Source organism: Oryzias latipes, chromosome 10 (genome assembly GCF_053564925.1).
Source record: "Oryzias latipes strain Hd-rR chromosome 10, Olatipes_Hd-rR_3.1".
Taxonomy (NCBI): Eukaryota; Metazoa; Chordata; class Actinopteri; order Beloniformes; family Adrianichthyidae; genus Oryzias; species Oryzias latipes.
Window position 1 is genome coordinate 30463944 of NC_136246.1, and position 19665 is coordinate 30483608.

The window sequence follows — 19665 nt, forward strand, 5'->3', positions numbered from 1 at the left end:
TAGACCATTCCAAAAGGTAAAACAAACCTTTGCAGGGGTTTGGAGTTACTGATTAAATAAGCCCAAAGAGCCTCCAATACTCAACTTTTTTCCACAGTATTCAAATTTTTAAAGAATTTTACCAATTCTTCTATTCCATCTCCTCCAAGTCATAAAATTTGCCGTTTAGAGAAATAAACACTTTAATCTTTGTGTCTTTTTTTCCCTCCAAATGATCAACTTCCTGTTGGTTTTCAAATTAAAAGGCCTCTGTATTCGTTCCATGCAACAGCTGGAGGGAGCAGTCTGCATAGACGAGCTCTGGATGCTGCAGGCTTCATTCAATGACAGCGTTTTGGCCATGATCAACACCAAAATAAAGTTTAGGTAGATGACTGTCAAAACACATCAGTCTGAGGGGCTTATAAACCAGGATCATGCAAACGTAAGCCTTTATTAGTTTTGTGATTATTTATGTTCACATTTTTTTTCCATTTTCAGGTGACATGAACCCAAAAGAAGCAAAAATAAACAAACAGACTCAGTCATTTAAATATTGGCAGTCTTTATTTCCACAAGACTAAGAAATGATGTTTAATATACATTTTTTTCTTACAATTTAACATCTATCTTGTGTGTTTTTTGATAACATTTAGGAGATACTCTGACATGTAAAAATCTGGTGTACTGTTAAGGCCTCTTTTAGAGACATCTAAACCCGGCTGCTCTGTATTTACACTTCTTTCACTCCTTTTCAGTCATTCGTTTCTTCAGAGCGAGTCCTTTTCTGTTCTCGAGGGGCCAAAGGCAAAGCTTCCAACACCTGCCGAACCTAACCTAACTTTTAAGTCACATGACCGTCCAGCAGCTCCTGCCAGCCGGGTTCGCTCGCCGCCCCGGGGCCTGCAAGCGCCGACATTCAACCATCGCCACCCAAAACCAATAAACCTAACATCCCCCCCTTCACCCACCCCAGCTCTGAGATTGCTTCTTCGGAGCTCCAACACACGTGCACAAGCCCATGCAGAAATGTTTACGGGTTACAAAAACAGAGTTCCCGTCTGAAGTGGAAGCGCTGCTTTTCGTTTAAGGCTTCAGGGCTTTTAATGCATAGATGTTTTCTTCAAATCCTTCAAACTCTGAACCTTAATAAAAACGGGAGGTGTCTTTAAAACCTAACGGCGCTCGCTTCAAACCAAAGAGGTTTGATTCGAGTTTACACTTGAACAGGATTTCTTTTCCTCATGTGAGCGTCTAATAAATTACTCAGAGAGCCAAGTGTTCCTTTTCCAGCTGTACGCATGCTATAGCGCTGTATTTGGGTGGGAAAACATGTTGCAATGACATTCAAATACAGACATAAGTTACTGTACAAAAGCTACAGGAGGCAGCATCGGTTTAGGGTAGAAACGGTCGACTCACAGACCTGATTATCAAACTGGAGGATGCTGAACTTTCAGGGAATCTGTGCAGACTAAATCCTTAAAAAAGCGGGACAAAACACTCAACCGAACGGGAGGAACGCAACTGTGACGGAACCTCAAGATTCCACCTTAAAGGGTGAGAACACATTCCTGCCTGTTTGTACTACTTAGGCTATTTCAGAGGCAAGACAAGGAGGGGAGGGTAAAACTGTGCACTCTGTCCTCTTCCATCCTCTCAGACAAGCAGTACAGTCTGCCTGTAGTACCAAATATATATCTTCATACCAAAAATAGACAAACAATCACATCTCCTCAACATAGAACCCTGTATCAAAATAGACTTTGATCTCTCAAACAAAACACTTTGTTTTTCTCCTCTGGTTTCGTACGTGAAATGCTCTGGACATCCATCTTCTCTCCACAGTCTACGCCGTGCAGTCTGTGCTGAACGCAGCCATTCAGCGGCGGCGAGGGGCGTCTGAGACCCAACGATGACGCCTTCTTCTTCCAGGGGGAGCCACGCATCCAACTATCAGACACCTTCAACTCAGAGTTCGCATCGAATCCAAGAACGAGGTATTGTTTCACTACTGAAGACGTTAAAAGGTTAGGTGGTTGTTACGGTCGTAGCGGGTGCAAGAACCAAAAAGGAAAGATCTTTGGGTCAGACAAAACCTCAGCTCTTCAATTCCACCTTTAAAAAAAGCTAAGACAGCCAAAGCGAACACAGTAGGTGTTACAGATTTGGACTGTTTTTTTTTTTAAAGGTCTACAGGGATTCATCCACTGAAAATGTTGCATCATTGCCTAAAATATCCTCAGGAATATGACGACCAGCACACCCCGTTCCACCAGACATCTTTCCGAACGCGTCATCAAGCGCTGAGCTCTGAAGAAGGCACAAAATGTATCGGGAGATTCAACTGCAAGAATAGGAAGGTCATTTTAGGTCGGAAATGCTGCAAAGTGAAACTAAAGGGAGCTAAATGATCCGATGATTCTTGGGAAGAAAACTGTGCTGCTGTACACCAATGTCCTTAAAAACATACAAATAGTTAATAGTGAAGTTATTGTAATATCAAGACGAATCCCACCCCCCCAAACAGCGGACAGTCTGAGGTCCTGAAGGCAGTCTTTGTTAAAGTCTCTGACAGTTTTCCCCTTCGCTTTTTCTTTTCCTTTTCCAGCGTTCCGTTTTTTCTCTCGCCCGGCTCACTTTTTTATCTCAACCGCGGCGCGAGCAGAGCGGCGATGAGCCCGCAGAGCGCCAGCGTCACACCTGCCCGGATGGGAACCCCAGCGGAATTATTGCTGTGCACCAGATTGACCCGCGGCCCTTTGGGGATGGGCGTGGTGGTGGTGAAGAAGTAAATGTCCGGTTCGCAGGATGCGGAGTCGCAGCCGCTGCCGCTTTCCCCGCTGCTGTCGTCGTCTGCAAACGGAAGAGAACGGCGGCGGATCAGGTAGGAACTTCAAAGATCTTCAAATGGAAGAACTGGCAGGTGCAAAGCTCTCACCTATGCTTTCAATGATCTCGTTGCCGCTGTGTGCCGTTTTTAACCAGATGGTCATTTCCTTCAGAGCTGCGATCTGACTGCGAATCACGGTGTGCGGTTTGGTTATGTCCACCTCCACGTCCGGGTTGGTGCCCTGGTTGGCCAATCCGTTTCCGATGACGTGAAGCTCGTACCTGTGTGAGAGCGAGTCCGCCGTGAACGATCCCCGCCAGGCTCCAAGCCCCGAATGCATGCAGACCCGAGCCGGCCTTACCTGCTCTTTGCTGTACCGTTCCAGCACTCGTCGCCGGGGGCGATCCTCTCATCTGCACACACCGTCTCGGGCAACGTGGACCAGAATTTCTTAGCGTGTTTCAGCTTTTTCTTCACTTCACTCGTCTGCACAGAAAAAAGAAGGAAACTGGTGAGACGGAGCAAAAACAAAAAGAGCAGGGTTAGACCAAAGCAGCAGCAGGTTTTTTCTCCTCACCAGTCGGTCTAAGCTCGTTCCAGCGGCCGTCGTGGGCCGGGCCTCCGGTGTGTAGGGACGGAACCGACCCGTGAAGCCCGTTTCTTTCAGAGAACGTTTGCTGCGGAAGCTCTGGCTCAACTTTGGCGTCCCACATCCTTGGAAAACCTGAGGGAGGTTCAGCAAAAGTTTACCAACTAGTGTGATCTCATCTTGTTCAATTTATCAAACAAAGAAGGGCTGTAATTAGTATCAAAATACTCGAATATCTGCGATCTGTCCCTGAAAATACGAGTTTGAATATTTGCGATGACATCTGCGATTTGCAATCTTCATAAATCTCATGAAGTTCAGTTTAAATACAATTCAGGCAATGTATTTATCGCTACAAAATGCAGAAATATGTTGTATTTTAAGTAGATAAACTTATAACCGTATGCGTTACTGTGGCCGGAAGTGAATAGACCTTCAAAGTAAAGTGTCGGTAACGCATTTCAAAGTAAAGTGATTGAGTTTTTTTTGGTAGAAAAAAAAAAAAAGACTAACGATTATTTTGCTGAAATAAGTTCTGGAAAACAAAAACAAATTTGTTTTATATATATTAAACAGTAATAAATGTATTAGAATAATAAATAGAATAAAAAACACGATGAATATGAATTTAGGAATATTATGAAAATCTCTTGAAAAAGTCAGTTTTTTATAAATAAGATGAAATGATTAGAGTTTTTATTCTTTTCTATTGCATTGTCTTCATTGATTTACTGGAACTGCCGTCTGCTAAAAAACCTGAAGAAACATTTTCAGGATTTTGTCGTTTATGTTTTGTTTCCTGCTGAAGTTAAACAGGAAGTTGACAGAAAAACGTTTAAATGTGACAACTATCATTTCTTTCTTTTACAATCTTTTTTTTTTGGTCGAGTTCTAAATAAAGAAATAAAAAATGGTGATTACTATTCAATTTTCACTCATGTAAAAAGATAAATATAGCAACCATTCAAACATGTAGAAAAAGGAAGAATTTTGATTGGATCCACTGGCTTGAAAAAAAAAAGTCCTTACTTTTTGAGAGACTTGCATGCTGTTCTCCTGCATGTTCATGATGGCCTCAGAAATCTTGACGTCGATGGGATCCATCACTGACTCAAAGTTAAACGGGCCTTCGAGCCTGTCTGCCAGATTCAGCATGGCGTCTGAAAACCCAAGGAGGAGTGTTATTCCCGAAAGCCACCACTAGGTGGAAGAAGCCTCTGCAGATCAGTGAACGGTCAGATGAGAGCCCATCCGATCAGTGTTGGCATGAAACTTGTGTCGGTTGGTGTTTACACAAGTGTTCACTCACTTTGTGGCACACAAAACATGTGGCCCCTCCCTGTCCTTTACAGTTTCATCACTTAAGAAGGAGACTTGTCTCAACACGACTTTCAACAATAAAGTTTTTAAGCTTTAAAGCTTTTAGACCGCCACTAACCAACAACAGTCATCTACTGATTATTAGAGCGTTTAGTTCTATGACTGGTAATTTTATGATAAAAACTGGTGAATTATTTGCCCCAAAGTGGTGAGAGATTAAACAAATAGAAGCCAAACACAACACAAAGCTGCGGTGGTTAAGAGGGCGGGGCGGTGTTCAGCTGAAAGCACCCGGATGCTGGAGGCGCCGCCGTTCGCATCGGCTCACCTAGGAAGTTGTTCCACTCCGTGTCCAAGTCCGCTTGGTTGGCCAGGCAGCCTCGCATCACGTTCAGGCAGTAGTTCTGGCAGGGCTTCAGCGCCACCTGGCCCGAGCAGTACGGACAGTACAGCATCTTGGTGGCGGCTCGCACGCAGCTGGGGGTCGCACTGACCTGGAGGAGGCGGAGAGCGGTTAGATGGTTTGCACCCAAACACTCTCAACATGTGGAGCATGAATCAATGCACAAAAGGTTCAACTAACTTTGTGGCGATATGGCAAAGTCCAATAATCTTGCCTAAAAGGATACAATCTACATTTATACACACCTGACATTTAAAACTATAAAGGAAAACGCTTTTGAACGGAGAAACTTTTTCTTATTTTACTGGCACTTTTTATTTCAAGAAACAATTCAATTTGATTGAATTTGATTTTACAGCCCAATATTTAGTTAGTAATATCTTATTTACAGTCAATGCACGGAGGACACGGATGATGTAGAGGTCAGGTATTTTGAAGGGCTCTACAAACACATCAGTGACCGTGTCTCCACGTCTGTGTGCATGAGATCCTTCACAGACTCTGCTGCAGGAGCTGCGTCTGAATGACGGCCGCTCTCAGCGCTGCTTCCGTCTCTCTGTGACCCAGTTTGACCACTTGCTGTTAGTCCAGGGCAGGCAAGCTCAAATTCACAGCAGTGAAGATAAGTCACGGGCCAAACTCAATATTTATTTTAAAAAAAAAGACCTGCAACTGACATGTAATGTTTGACCGTTCCATATGGAAACAAAGTTTAGTTTTACTTAAAAACACAGAATACCGACGGACCAAATTTTTCAAAGCCGACAACAAAAGAACCAAAAATAATAATGCCATTCAATAAAAATCCCACATTTCAGCTATGAACAGACCATGACTTGCAGTAGAAAAACTGCAGAAGAAACAGATATTCAAGCTCAGTTTGCTACTCTCTGATTTAATCTGCACATTGGTCTAAGCCGGATACCTGGCATCTTTTCTTAAATGCAAGTTCACCAAAGTCTGGGGTCGGGCTCTGAGCCGGGGAAAACCTGGTATTTTAGCAGGCCTGTCTTGAAAGCTCCTGTTGTCAGTCTTTCGTTTAGCTATCTTTGTGGAGGGTGAAATGAATTTGTCTGATGAGACGGGAGCATGGCTGTCAGTGTCAACAGAAAAAGAGCGCTTGCTGGTTTTGACTGTGCGCCAACGTACTAGCAAAGCATTGTGGGATTTGTAGTGTTAGCGGTACAGTGTATACCAGCTCTAATGCACATTTGATATGATCTCGCAAGCCAATTATAATTACAATGCAGGCCAAATTTGGCCCCCGGGCCTGAGTTTGACACATGTCAGAGGGAAAAAATAAATAAAAGGAAAAAAATTAGATTTAGAATTAGAACTTTTGTCTTGATATAAAAAAGAAAAATACAACAAAGTTCAGGAGTAGAACAAATAGCAATGATCATGTTGGTGTTGGACCCCACCCGCTGATCACATCATCAACACATCGCTACCAAAGTCGAGTCCCTGAATGGTTGATGCAACGCATCGTCTTTGTCCAACGTTCAGATATTTAAACTTTGAAAACATTGCGCCTTGACGCCCAAAACGCGCTGCTGCCAGAATACCGCGCATGACGCTCAAAAGGTTTAGCAGGACCTCTGATCACATCTGTTCCTTGACTTTAGGACTGAAGCACCTGATTTATACCTTTTCAGCAACATAATCTTGTTCAGGTCTGTGGTTTTCAACCAATACTGCTGTTACTCTCAGTACTAGATCGATTTTTCAACACTTATCCCTTATCCTTTATGTCTATATCAAACACACAGGTAGTCTGACTGTTCATTTTTAAAAACCAGCTCAGCCTAACAGTGTATTCTATAAGTCAGTGAATCACTCACTGCTCTGGAAATATTCATCACAAAGGAGGGAAAGGAGCTTCTCAGACTTTTCCCAGACAAACCTCGAGTCAGACACTAAAGGGAAGGACGCACACGGAAACCTGTGTCTGAGGCCTTTTCGCTTAAGGACTTACCGTGGAGACTTTATTGAAAACCTCCGGCATGAGCTTCAGGCCGCGCACGAACGTGCGTGCAGCGATGAAGGCTCGCTTCAGTTGGATGCGGAGCTTGCGGGGCACGTCCCCGAAGGGCTGCAGCTCGTCCGTGTTCCGGCTCACGCACTCCATGTAGGCGTCGCTGAACTCGAACTGCACGTTGACCAGCCGGAACATCCGCTCCAGGAGGTCGGCCCAGAAGTCCGTCAGCATGGCGTCCAGGTCCACCTTGGCGCTCCCGTCTATGTAGTACCTTGTCAGGGACGCGAAGAAGTTCCCGAAGAGCTCCGAGTTCTGCTCGTACATCTTTCCGTACGTTCTTAAGAACATGTTGTGCAGCGAGGCCTCTGCGTTTTTCAACAGCTCACGGAAAAAGTCTGCGGAGAGAAGGAAAGAGGATTGCAGTCCAGAGATTTGATGCTCATTTTCCACTCATATTTAGGGCTGTAGCAGTATCCCAATACTGGGATATTTGCAATCTTTTTCAAAAAACAACGTGAAAATATTTAAGTCCAATTTAGTGGAGTTGGGATGTCCCGATCAGAATTTCTTTTAGCCCCAATCCGATTCAGTCATTTTCCTTTTAAATAACTCCAGATATCTGATACTTTTGTAGAACTTTTTTAAAAACCGTTTCTGTTAAAACTGCCTCGATTGTTGTTTGTGTTAAGACAAACCAACAGAGCCGCTTGCTGACAGTTTCAAATGTTTATGAAGAGTTTTTGAGCCAAATCTGTGTCTATTTCACTACATTTACTGAGCTGCTTCTGTGCGCCTCCAAGCTCAAACTGGTGGCGTATTCTGCTGCACAGTCAAATGTTGTCATCCGTTCATAATATGCACTTTTACCAAGATATTTATTCAAAGTAAGTTTGAAACATCAAGCGCAGATCAAAATAATAAAAATAAATATCTGCTCCCTGATCTGGACACATCTGATAGCAATTAAGTCTGAAACGACAGGATCGGTTTCTGACACCCCGTGTGAGAATCGAGGGTTGGATCTGTGAATCGCTGATCCTAATTTGTGAATCGGACCCCCACCTAAAGTGCAGATCCACAGCGTACGCTTTAGTACATTTTTACCACCTTAAAATCCAACTCATGGTGGGTTAGGAGTCCAGAACATGTGAGGGAGGGCGGTTTGAACGGTGGTGCTGCAGCATCTCTGCTCTCCCTGCCCGACTTGTCTCGTCACATCAGTCCGCCTTAAACTGACCACCATCAATGGCATTTTTCTGTTGTCACATCCCATTCGCTCTCCTTTCTCCCTGCTCCTCTTGGACTGTCCTTCAGAAGTATTTTCAATAGGATTAACGAATAATACGACCTCCCTTCCCGCATATGGACCTGCAGCCCCCCCCCCCCTCACTGCTTTCACTTCATCAGTTCCTTCTGAGAACTCTCTTCACTAGAGACAGGGAACAATGACCTACTTCATCCTTAGGAATGTCCATTTCTCCCCCCTTAACACCCCCTCCCACCTCCAATAATCCAGGCCTCTACTCCTGCGGACCCCCCCCCCCCCCCCCCCCAAACCCTGCAACTTTCTTAATCTGAGCAAAATGAGAATTCCTCAGAGTCTCTGAAAATGTTTCACCTTAAGTTTCACATGCACACTGGCATAAACGCACCCCCCCCCCACCTTGGTGACCTGTGTGGGACAACCCCCCCCCCCCCCTCCTCCTCCTCGTCCCGCATGGCTTTCATGGCTTTGAAATGTAAAGTTCCCATGCTCTCGCGGGGGGAGCCGCTAAACGCTTTCTACCACCGGGACGCGCGCACAGCCCCCCACCCCCACCCCGAGTAAGCGCCGTCACTTCCACTTCAGACTGACATGCTGAAAAAAGGAAAAAAAAGAAATTAGGGGGGGGGGGGGGTGAGGGCGTCTCGGGGAGGGTTAAGTTGAGGGCTTTCTTAACTCCAAATCCCCACTGTGTCGCCAAGGATACCGGAAACACCGCGGCCCCTCCATTTGCCTCCCCTGCCGCCGCTGCTGCTGCTGCGGCAGCTAGCCTCCGTCCCCTCCGACACAAACGCGCGCTCGCGCACAACTGGGGGGGAGAAGGGCACCGGGCGCCATGCTTCACTGATGGAGATTAAAAGGAAAGGGTCCACCCCCCACCACCACTGGAATGCTGGAGCTGCCACAAGTTGAAAGTCAGTGAAAGGAGACGGATGAGGTGAAGAGGAGAAGAAATAACGATGAAGGATGACGACAAACTCGCTATCTGCAGTTTTTGGGTTCTAATGCATTTACGGCAAACATAAGGAGTTCGGACACTGTCTGGCAGGCGTGGGGGGGGGTCAGAAGGGAAACTGCGCGTTGAGGTCGTCTGGCCTGGGCTGGAGGGTGTGAAGCATGAGCTGCATTATTGCAGGCATCTTGCATTGCTATTAAAACACAGTTTATGACATGCAGCAGTCTGCCAACAAAACAGGGAAACTCAACGTTCACCTTATGTTTTTCCATTTTAAACGGCGCCCGTCACTCAGCCAGCGGCGTGAGACTATCTGGGTGAAGGGTTACACGGAGGAAGATGAAGTGAAATCTAAAGACGGACCACAGCTCCTGGCCCGGAGCATCTGTGGACCGAGCTGCCTCTGTTTCAATATTTAGAAGAGAGAAGTCTATAGATGAATCTGGGATCCAATCCATCATGGGAACAGAAGGGCTGACCGATCTCCTCCCACTTCCTCCTGCACAGAGCCCCCCCATCCTCCTTGCACCTCCCGACGGCGTCCTTATAAACTCTACTCCTCCCAGTCCCAGCCCAGGCAGTAATTGCATCCTATTTGCACCAATTAGTCCTTGAGCTTCTTTCTTCCTTTTCTTTCGGGATGGGATTCTGTCCCTCCTGCTGTTGTAAATCACCACTTCAGATGGATGTCTCTTGTTATGTGTGTCTGCAGGCAGAGGGGGGGGGGCATAATCCAAGCACTTAATTCCCAGACATAGACTTGCTCTACGGTACGGGGTCACTGCAAGAGGACAGACGGGCTGAGGCCAGGACAAACACACAGTGATGAGACACAGAGAGGGGAGAACTATTTCTGGCCCAGTTCTTAATTAGCCATGACTCGTCGCTCCAGGCGCATGATGATAGCCGGCCTAATCATATACACCGCTTCCTGAGTTTGTTAGTGCGGGAGCGCATGTTGCAGCGTCCGTCTTCGTGTACAGTGGCAGCTGTGTTTATGCATACGGGCAGCCCACTCCCTGCGAGTGCTCAGACGATGTCATCGTCACTGTGCTTATTCCTGTAATAAACAGTGATAAACACTTCCTCTGTCAGTTTCAGCAAACTCTTCTTTTAGACGTTAATTTCAAGATAACTACATAATCCTGAGATATGTGTCAGAAAAAAAACACCTAACTGTTCACAATCAGCAGCAACTTGCATTGCTGAAGAGGAACAGGGATGAAGCAGGAATTATCAAAATCATTTACAATTTGGGTTTGCTTTCACACTGCTCCTCTGAAAGTGAACCCTCCTCAGTTAAAACTGCTTAACTGGTGGAAATGACCCGTTGCTGTCTTCTTTCACAGTACTCCCAGCTAAAAAATGATGTAAGTCAAATGATATACTGATAAATAACGAGCACCTCTGATTTGCTGGCCGTCTGGCCATACCTCCTTTTCAAACTACCTTTAGCTATGCGCTTTTTTTGCTTTCCTTTACATTTTTTAATTCAAACACGTAGTTTCCAAAGTAACAGCTTCTTTAGTTTAGTGTTAATTACTCCCATTTTCAGTTGCTTTTGGTTTACCGTGCAACCAGAAAAACCAATGTGCTTCAAGGTCAAAAGCTCGAAAAGTCAAAATAACTTCTATTTTGCTGTCCTCTGGTTTTATTGCATTAATATACCCAATAGTCCCTATCAGTTTTGTCAGAACTGCCCTCAAGGGTGGATGCATGCTTACTGTGGGTGAAAATTGGTGAACCACTATGAGGCACGCAGGTCATAGACCACTCAGTGAGCCCATAGAGTGAAAAGGTTTGTGCACATTTTTTCTACAGACAGTGGTAATTGACACCGATACAATACGTAAAGGCCCGTACACACCGGGACGAATATTCGCCAGGCGTTATTCGCCAGCGTTTTTCGCCACGTTTTTTGTGTTCACACCAAGGCGATTTTCGCTGACGATGAGCCGAGTGAACATGCAATTTCATTCCCTGACATTAGATAGCGCTTAATGTAAAACCGAAATACTCCTGTACACAAGGTGGCGCTGCGCAACTTTACGCTTCTTAAAGTCGTTTTTCACTCAGAAGAAGAGAGCAAGTATTTACGCGCTTTTCAGAATCATACAAAGAAAACATGAATATTTCAAGCACCAGTTGCTCCAACTGGTGCTTGGTTTGGGGATATTTTAGAATGTCCGTCATTATTTCTTCGCCGCAATGTAGACGCTACTTGGCGTATATCTTCTTCGCTGGTATGTGTGCTCAGAAAGGCAGTTTTGTGTTTGAGCGCCCCCAAGTTGTGTTATACTGTAACTTCAGAAGCTCCAGACACGTGTGCAAAAGCGCCGTTCTCATTGGTTGTATAGTTTTCGACGCGGCGCGTCAAACCAAAAAACCGAACCCGAGGCGTTTTTTAAAAAGTGACGCTTTGACGCGTGGCGTTTTTTCGCGTCGGTGTGCACACTCACATTGGCGCCCTTTGTTTAGTCACGAGGCGTTAAACGTCGGCGAATATCGCAGGCGAAATTCGTCCCGGTGTGTACGGGCCTTTAGGGTAGGTAAGGGTGAAGTAGGTGAGACGTAGATGTGTCAGACGTTTTCGTTTTTTTCAACCTCTCCCCAAATCTTGCGTACTGCGCAAAAAGGACCTATAAGTGCTGTTCATGTGGTAAGTGACATTGCATGCCCCCTACAGGTTTGCCCATTTTTTGCCTGCAGATAGCCCCTATCTAGCCGTAAGGGCAGTTGTGACAATGGCTTCACTAACGACTAGGCTTTGGAGTGAAGGCACAGTACGACAGCGTCACCCCTGTGTCTTAAATATGTGCAACTTAGGCTCAAACAGAATTTTTCCCTTACGGCTACCTATGGCTCCAATTGTAGGGGCATTCTGAGCTGTAGTGGTGTCTGAATTTGTTTTTGTTTTTTAAGGAGGAGCTTTAGGGACTCAGGGGTGCTAACCTTTACCGGTAGAGGTACAGGTACAGGTCTACCTCTGTACGTGAGACTATACCTTAGAGCAGTGTTTTTCAACCTTTTTTGAGCCACGGCACACTTTAACCTTGACAAAAATCCCGCGGCACACCAGCATCCAAAAAAAAAAAAAAAATAAGCAGAAATTCATGGTCTCTATCGATCGACAAGGCCCCCCCCCCCCCCCCCCCCCCCCCCCCCCCCCCGCAATCTCACGTGCATTTTGTGATAATTGTGGCCAAAAAAGCAGGAAGTTGCGGCTGTTTTTTCTAAGAGATGAAATAAAAGTTAAATTAGAAAATTTAGAAACTGTTTGTTTGTCCGTTGAGGTTTCTAGACATTTCCCGCGCACTCCATGTGCGCTGGGACACTGGCCCTTTAAGCAAATGCATCATGGGTGATGTAGTGTGAAAACTGCCGAAAAAGGGCAGAAAGACTCGCATCTGTGAGCTTCATTGTTTTGTTCACGGTCTGACACGGTCTGACACCGGTCTCTGTGGAAAGCTACACCGCTAAAGACGAGCTTTAGCTGGTATTTTTGTTGGAACTGAGAGACTTTATGAGCAGAATTAAGAACAAGGAAGTGAAGACTTTAACTACTTCTGATTGGTCAGACTGCTGACATGTGATTAAGCCTTCAACAATGATTGGCGGAGACAGGTAAAGGGGCGGGACTTTTCCGCAAACCGCTATAGCTGCAGGTAAATACCGTCATTCTTATCAAAATGTCTTTAATAGAATCAAATAAACACAAAGAAAAAGTAATTTTAAGATCTTTTATATTCCTCACTACTCAGTGTTTTATCAGGGCCTGTTTGGATGAACAAAGAGCTGATTTCCTGGAAATGGAAAATGTTTTTAGATCAGTGAATGATTAATGAGGGTAATTTCCCACGGCACACTTGACCATTTCCCACGGCACACTAGTGTGCCGCGGCACACTGGTTGAAAAACACTGCCTTAGAGTGCAGTCTTGATTTAAACAGTACATTTCAATCTGTACCCTTACCACCAATAATAGGCTTTCTTTCAAGTAAGTAGGCCAAAGAATAAGACTAGGATATAGCCTTTGTCTCTTTCCTCTACTTCCCATGTTCGCTCGGTCAGACGGTCCATCTACATTCATACTGTAGTAGATTTCAAAACGATTCACTTGCAGCTTAAACAAAACCCATTAATCTCACGTGGACCAGAATTTCACTAGAGTTCAGAGGAGCTTTCATATATGAAACCCAAAAAAAACGGTGCGTGTTGAGGATTTATGTTAAGAGCCCCTGAATGAAAACATCTTTAAAATCAAAGAAATTAGAATAAATTGGTCTATTCATTTGGTCAATAAGTATAAACACTACTTGGAGCCTTCATTAATTAACAAAGATCATGAACCAATGATTCACCAGATCGCTGTCATCTGAGATCCCATGAAGTGCCTTGACTAATGTGCACAGAGCGTTAAAGAAAATGGAGGACAGAAGTGGACAACATGCTGGAAACATGATGAGAAAAACGACGGCAGGGTTTTGGAAGTGAGGCATGAGATGAGGACAAAGGGCAGTGGGAGAAAAAAAAGAGGAGTGGGACGTCCTGGTCTGCCGCTACATTCCGACACGTCACATTCCTTTTAACATCTGGCTGCAATTCACAAGCTCCTCGTTACAAACCATCCTCACTGACTTTCACGGACACATATGATCTTAAGGTCTCTGAACCCAAAAATGCACAAAAACGCACATATTAGTGCTTCAAACCATCCATACAACTTCCCTCAGTAAACCTAACATTCTGTGTGAAAACCCAGCGTCTCCTTAACTTTCCACTAAGACTCGTCTCAGTCTTATCAAGCTTGTTTTCAGAGCTGCAGCGGGGGTACGGTTGGGTGGCCGAGGGTATTGGAAGCTGCCCTGCTTCCTCTGTGAGTCAGCACTGCTGCACGTTCCCATGCACTCCAGTCTTCAACAAGCAGTAACCTGATACCAATATTTACAGGCGTGGACACATGTGCGCACACACATGGAGGACCAGGAAGTACAGGGAAGACAAAATCTGAAGATGTGTGTGGTCCCGACTGGAAGCATGCACGCCTCTCTGGAGAAACGGGAAGCTTGTTCGGGGGGACTAAGCTGTGTAGGCAAGACTGTGATTCGACTGGGAAATGAAATGCAGGGAGACAGGTGGAGAGACCAACAGACGCAGACAGACTGTCTCTGTTTCGAGCAGAGCACTGGCAGGTGGGAGCGTCCGTCAAAAACTGAGCAACGCAAGAGCAGCAATGGAGAGAGTGGCACAATGTTGTCTGGAAAGTGGCTTTGTGTGTTTGTGCGAGCGTGTTTGCTTACTGTCAAAGTGGTTGTGCCTCTCTTTGAAGATGGTTTGTAGGTTGGTGCTAAGCCTGGACACAGGCGCTTTGATCTCCGTGTGGCTCTGTTGGCTGAGCTTCTCCTCCATCTCCACTGTGCAGCAGGAGAAACCTTGTGGGCACACTTTGAGAGAAGCTCCTGGGAGACAAGAGAGGCAGCACAATCCAGCATCATTTCCTGCTAGACTTTTATAAAAACATTTTAAAGTACATGCAAAAACACTTAATATCTAACAATTTCCTAATGTCTTAAATTATTTATACTTGACTTACAATCTGACCATTGATAAACTAAAAAAAATACGGCTACTAGAAATAATTCAGCCAGTATATCTATCATTTGAAAACTAGAAAATAAACACTTGATTAGCAGTGCTTCCCTCCACTAAATCTAATGCAACTTTTTCTGTTACAAGCACGTTTACTGCCCTGATTTGCAAAACTAAGCTTCATGCAGGCTTAAGGTGGCCACTTTACAAAGCAGAGGCCTTACCATAGTACGGTAGTTAAACATAAACTACTTGGATCACTTTTCAAGTGGAATACAAAAATAATGACTGCAGCCTCTAGCTGACTAATGCAGGTACGCATACACTATCCTTGTCTCTGCAGCCACAGAGGGGCAATTGTCATAGAGAACACCCTCTGTACGATGAAATGCAGAGTAAAAGTCTTTCTGGGCACCATTTTACAGGTTGGAATGATCAACACCTCTGAAATTTCACAATAAGAACACTTTTGGAATACTCTGTATTGGGTGTATGATGGGGGGGTGCTCCTGCTAACATTTCCAAGCTGATAATTATGCATCCAGACACGGCAAAGACATTAAACTAATAGAGCAGTCGGCTTTTACCTGTCTGATAAAACATACACAGTCAACCTTGTCAGATGTGAATCAAACATCCAATTAAAGGTGGGTTGAAGGGAGGACCCAATGCGAAGTCACAGCTGTAATAATGTTTTGTTTAAAACACGGCTGATATAATTTTAGAGAACACAGGGATCCTTTCATAACATCCCAGCACCAACAGTCTGTTTGGTTTTCCTCTCCAGCTTGTGCTCCCCGACTCGTGCACGAACACGTTCCTACTAGAGGTTTTGACACCATTTGGAAGGTTTCCCAGCATCTTTAAAAGACCCGATCACGATCCCAGACTCATTGCTCATTTAATTGCACACCTTGCAGAGACAAAACTGAGTTTGGTCTAGCATAACTGATACCAAATACTTAGTATTTTTTTATTAGAATCAGGATGGGACAGTAGAGGTGAAAATAAGCCTCATCTCCTAAATATGCAAGTCATATGCTGTCATTTTGGTTAAAAATATTCTTAACATATTCTTCTGTTAAGTTTTTTAAAATCTTTTTTGAACATATATTTTAAAAAGAGACATTGGATATTAATAAACATTAAAAACAAACATAGACTAACAGGATAATTTCCATCTACAGTCCCTTGGTAGGTTGATGTAAAAAGGGAACAAAAATTATTTTAAGAGGTAGTAACAACACATAAGAATGTAAAAAAAAAACAAGTATATAATAGTATAAAAAAAGAAATGCAGTATAATCTTAAACCAAATGACATTTTAAAATCAGTGTTTTGTCATTAAATGTTCTAACTTATGGTCATATGTGATTACACATTTGAGATTTCTGAATCCACAGTTTAATTTGTCCTTTAAAGATTACGAAACTTGTACTTTCTCTTATAGTAATGGTTATGGTATTCAAGAAAGTTGAGTCCTGGTAAGATTCAACGTTTTGTGAAAAGGACGTTCTTCTAAATGGGAGCTAACAGTCAACTCTCAACAGTGGCTCGGGTTACTGGAAAAGCCCTCTTGTTTAATCTAGCTTGAGAATGTCGTTTGTTAACTTCTTGATTTCTTTATCGCTGCTCACAATACCAACCACATTAGGATTGATGTTTTTGTGAGTTTTGTCTTAGTGCTCTTCCACACCAGAATAGCCTAGACCAGGGGTGTCAAACTCCAGGCCTCGAGGACCGACCTCCAGCTGGTTTCTCAGAAATCCTGCTTTATCTGCTGTTGATTACCTGGATCAGGTGTGTTTAGCCAATAAGGAGCTTCAATGGCAGGTTGGTTAGAAAATATGTAGGACACCAGCCCTCGAGACCTGGAGCTTGACACATGTGGCCTAGACTCTGTTTAAAAATTGAAATGTGTCAAACCTTTGTCTGGTCCGCTTTCACACTGGAATGGATGAGAGATGACCAAACTGCCAGAAACCATCTAACTGTTTGATTCTGTCCTCTTGACTGTCTCCATTACACCGTCAGTGAACTACACCTGCAGGTGAACCAAGACTCTTGTTTCCAAGAAGTCTGGTTGCTGCTTGGTCTGCTCTAGAGTTCACATAGGCCTTCAAATCTGCTTAAATGAAGTGGGTTCTACCAGCGAATAAAACTTAGACTAGGTAGACTAGGTTTGCCACGATTCACCCTTCCCATGATTTGGTTCAAAATTCAATTGTTGGGTCACGGTTTTGCTTTGGTTCGATATATGATGCGTGTATTACAAAACAACAAAAAACTAAAAATACTTAAGTAACAACGATGAAGAACCTTTCAGTTGGCTTATACTAAGCCTGGTGTAATATTCCACAACACGTGTTAGACACTTGACATAAACGCAAACTTGTGCAGTAGGGTAATGTAATGATTCACCGTCCCTATGATTTGGTTCAATGGTGTAACTTATGGTTCCATTTTAACCCAGGAATTGTGGAATCCCTAATGATGATGCATGTTTGTCAATCTGCAAAAATCAATGTAAATACATTTACAGCAAAGAAGAACTTTTTACTTACCCTAACCTAGAATATTATGTTCGAGTTTGTACATCAGCTATCTAGTGAAGCAAGCCTCTTCTATGATCTGTTCTCATAACAGACAAGTTAAGGTTGTTTTTCCAATTGAATCTATGGGTATGCAGGATTCTAGACTGTGGTAGGTTTAACATTTTTGCCACTAATGGGAAAATAAACCTAGATGCCTCAGACAGACCCTGTCTGTTTTAAAGGAGACATCATTTTAGAAACTTTTTGTAGCTCAACTGCATCACAGTGCAACCAACTGACAACAGGGAAAGATATTTTACGAAGTTCCCAGCATATCCAAAACGTTGAAAGTAAATTCATTTTATTTTAAACTGCAGTGTCAGAACTGACTTAGAGGAATACAATAATATGAACTTGGCATCGGGAGAAGAGGGATGTACCCTGGCGCCATAAAGTGGACCCCTCTGTCTGGGAAAAAGTCCAAAAAAACCTCAAGTCACTCCTCCTCTCTCAATCGTCTCTTCAAACTCATCTCTACTTCCAGCCATTGCCAGTCCTGCCGAACCCCTTCTGTACACATACGTGCACACACAGCCACTCGTGGCCAGGCACAGTTGGCAGCTCCAATGTAAACAAATTCACACATCACATCGTCGCTCCACACATGGCTCTTTGTACGAGCATGACTGGAGGTGTGGAGACTCACGAACATACAAGCTAAACTTTTTAGGTTAAACAGTCAACCACTCTCCTCTCGCTGGGCCTCCTGAAGAGGCCCACAGCACAAGCATACGATCAAAAGGGCTACATGTGGAAAATAACCCCGTTACCAAAGTACACAACACTGAAATGGTCAATATTTCACAGGATTTGTCTGCACAAACGTCATGTTGTTAGCCCAAAGGCTTAAGTCCCTGAAAACTTCAGATTGTCAGCTAATGCATACTTTGTAAAAACATCCTGGCAGCCAATTTCTCAAACCACCGGGAGGAATAAATGTCTGTGCTTGAGCATAACAAGTAAAATATTAACAACAGCTCCTGATGTTTCCACTTCGGCGTCTCAGAGAAAATCTTTCTCGGTTGATGCATCACTCAATTCTTAAGCAGCTGACATCAATAGGCTTGTGTGTTGGCTGAACCGCCTGTGGGTTAAAGAGTCTTTTTTTCTTCTTCTTCTTCTTTTTTTTTTTACAGGCCTCTCAACCCTCCAGTTTCTCAAGTAATTTGAGATGCAATAAGAAAGTGCCACAGCATTGTTTAAGTGTCACTTAGAAGAGGGAAACTGCCATTTATGGTGGTGGAAACAAGAGAGGAGCATCTTGTAAACAAACATGCGAGTGTGTGTCGTGGTATTCATCTGCCCCGCGCTGCAGCTCTGCCCTTCCTTTGTGGAAAGACCACCATCCCCTTTAAAAGGCTCATAAAATAAGTCACTTCCCTTTGACATTGTCCTGCCTCTCAAACTCGGTTCTCAGAGGAAAGATGGTGGTGGTGGTGGTGGAGGGGGTTTAAAACGCCTCACAGACACAAACCAGATTAGACACCTCACCGCCCCTTCTGCCTGCCACCATGTGCCCCTGAACCAGACAGACCTCAAAGCCCCCCATACCTCCGCCTCACCCACCACCACCACCCTGCAGGCTCAACCAGCAAGGTCAGGGGTTAACAGCAACTCCTCTGAGAGAGGTTGTGTCCTCTGACCCCCCTCCAGTCCGACTGCCAGCACATCCACTGCACGGTAATTCGTGCCCCCAGTCAACGCCCCAGCAAAGGTCCCCCGCACACCCAATGCACCGACACATGCAAATGGTATAAACACTCAACAGAAGTGCACTGCAATTTGAAGTCATAAAAGTCTGTCGTGGATTATTTCTGTATCTAAACCCCCCCCGGAAGGAGGCCTAGGGTAGCACATATCACAACCCATTCACCCTCATCTGTCACTAATTGGAGCCTAGTTGTCTGTGACTGTAGCTCAGAGTTTTCACACACTCCTGAACACCAGACAAAAACGTTGAAGATTCAGTCCTAGAGGGACGGAGGCAACTTTAAAACAGGGGACATTGGAACAAATATGTTCCAAAGCCTGAATAAAAAGCTTTGAAAAAAAACCTAAAGGCCTTCACAGCAGCGTCAGGTGTCAATTACCCCACAAAAACAAAGACAGACTATATTAACATATTTTATACACTATAATGCGCAATTAAAAGCCTGACTTT

At 44.3% G+C, this 19665-nt stretch overlaps 1 protein-coding gene across 1 annotated transcript in view; it reads right to left on the reverse strand.

Annotated features, from left to right (window-relative positions):
• Window positions 1-527: 527 nt before the first annotated feature.
• The window catches only part of gpc4 (glypican 4), a 39253-nt gene continuing 20115 nt past the window's right edge, over window positions 528-19665 (reverse strand). Inside the window, exons 2-9 of the mRNA XM_004073642.4 lie at window positions 14622-14780; window positions 7100-7497; window positions 5050-5215; window positions 4431-4561; window positions 3390-3536; window positions 3174-3298; window positions 2921-3093; window positions 528-2835 (exon numbers count right to left, since the gene is read on the reverse strand). Coding sequence (XP_004073690.1) covers window positions 2624-2835; window positions 2921-3093; window positions 3174-3298; window positions 3390-3536; window positions 4431-4561; window positions 5050-5215; window positions 7100-7497; window positions 14622-14780 — 1511 coding nt within the window. The 3' untranslated portion in view covers window positions 528-2623. The remainder of the gene's footprint in view (window positions 2836-2920; window positions 3094-3173; window positions 3299-3389; window positions 3537-4430; window positions 4562-5049; window positions 5216-7099; window positions 7498-14621; window positions 14781-19665) is intronic.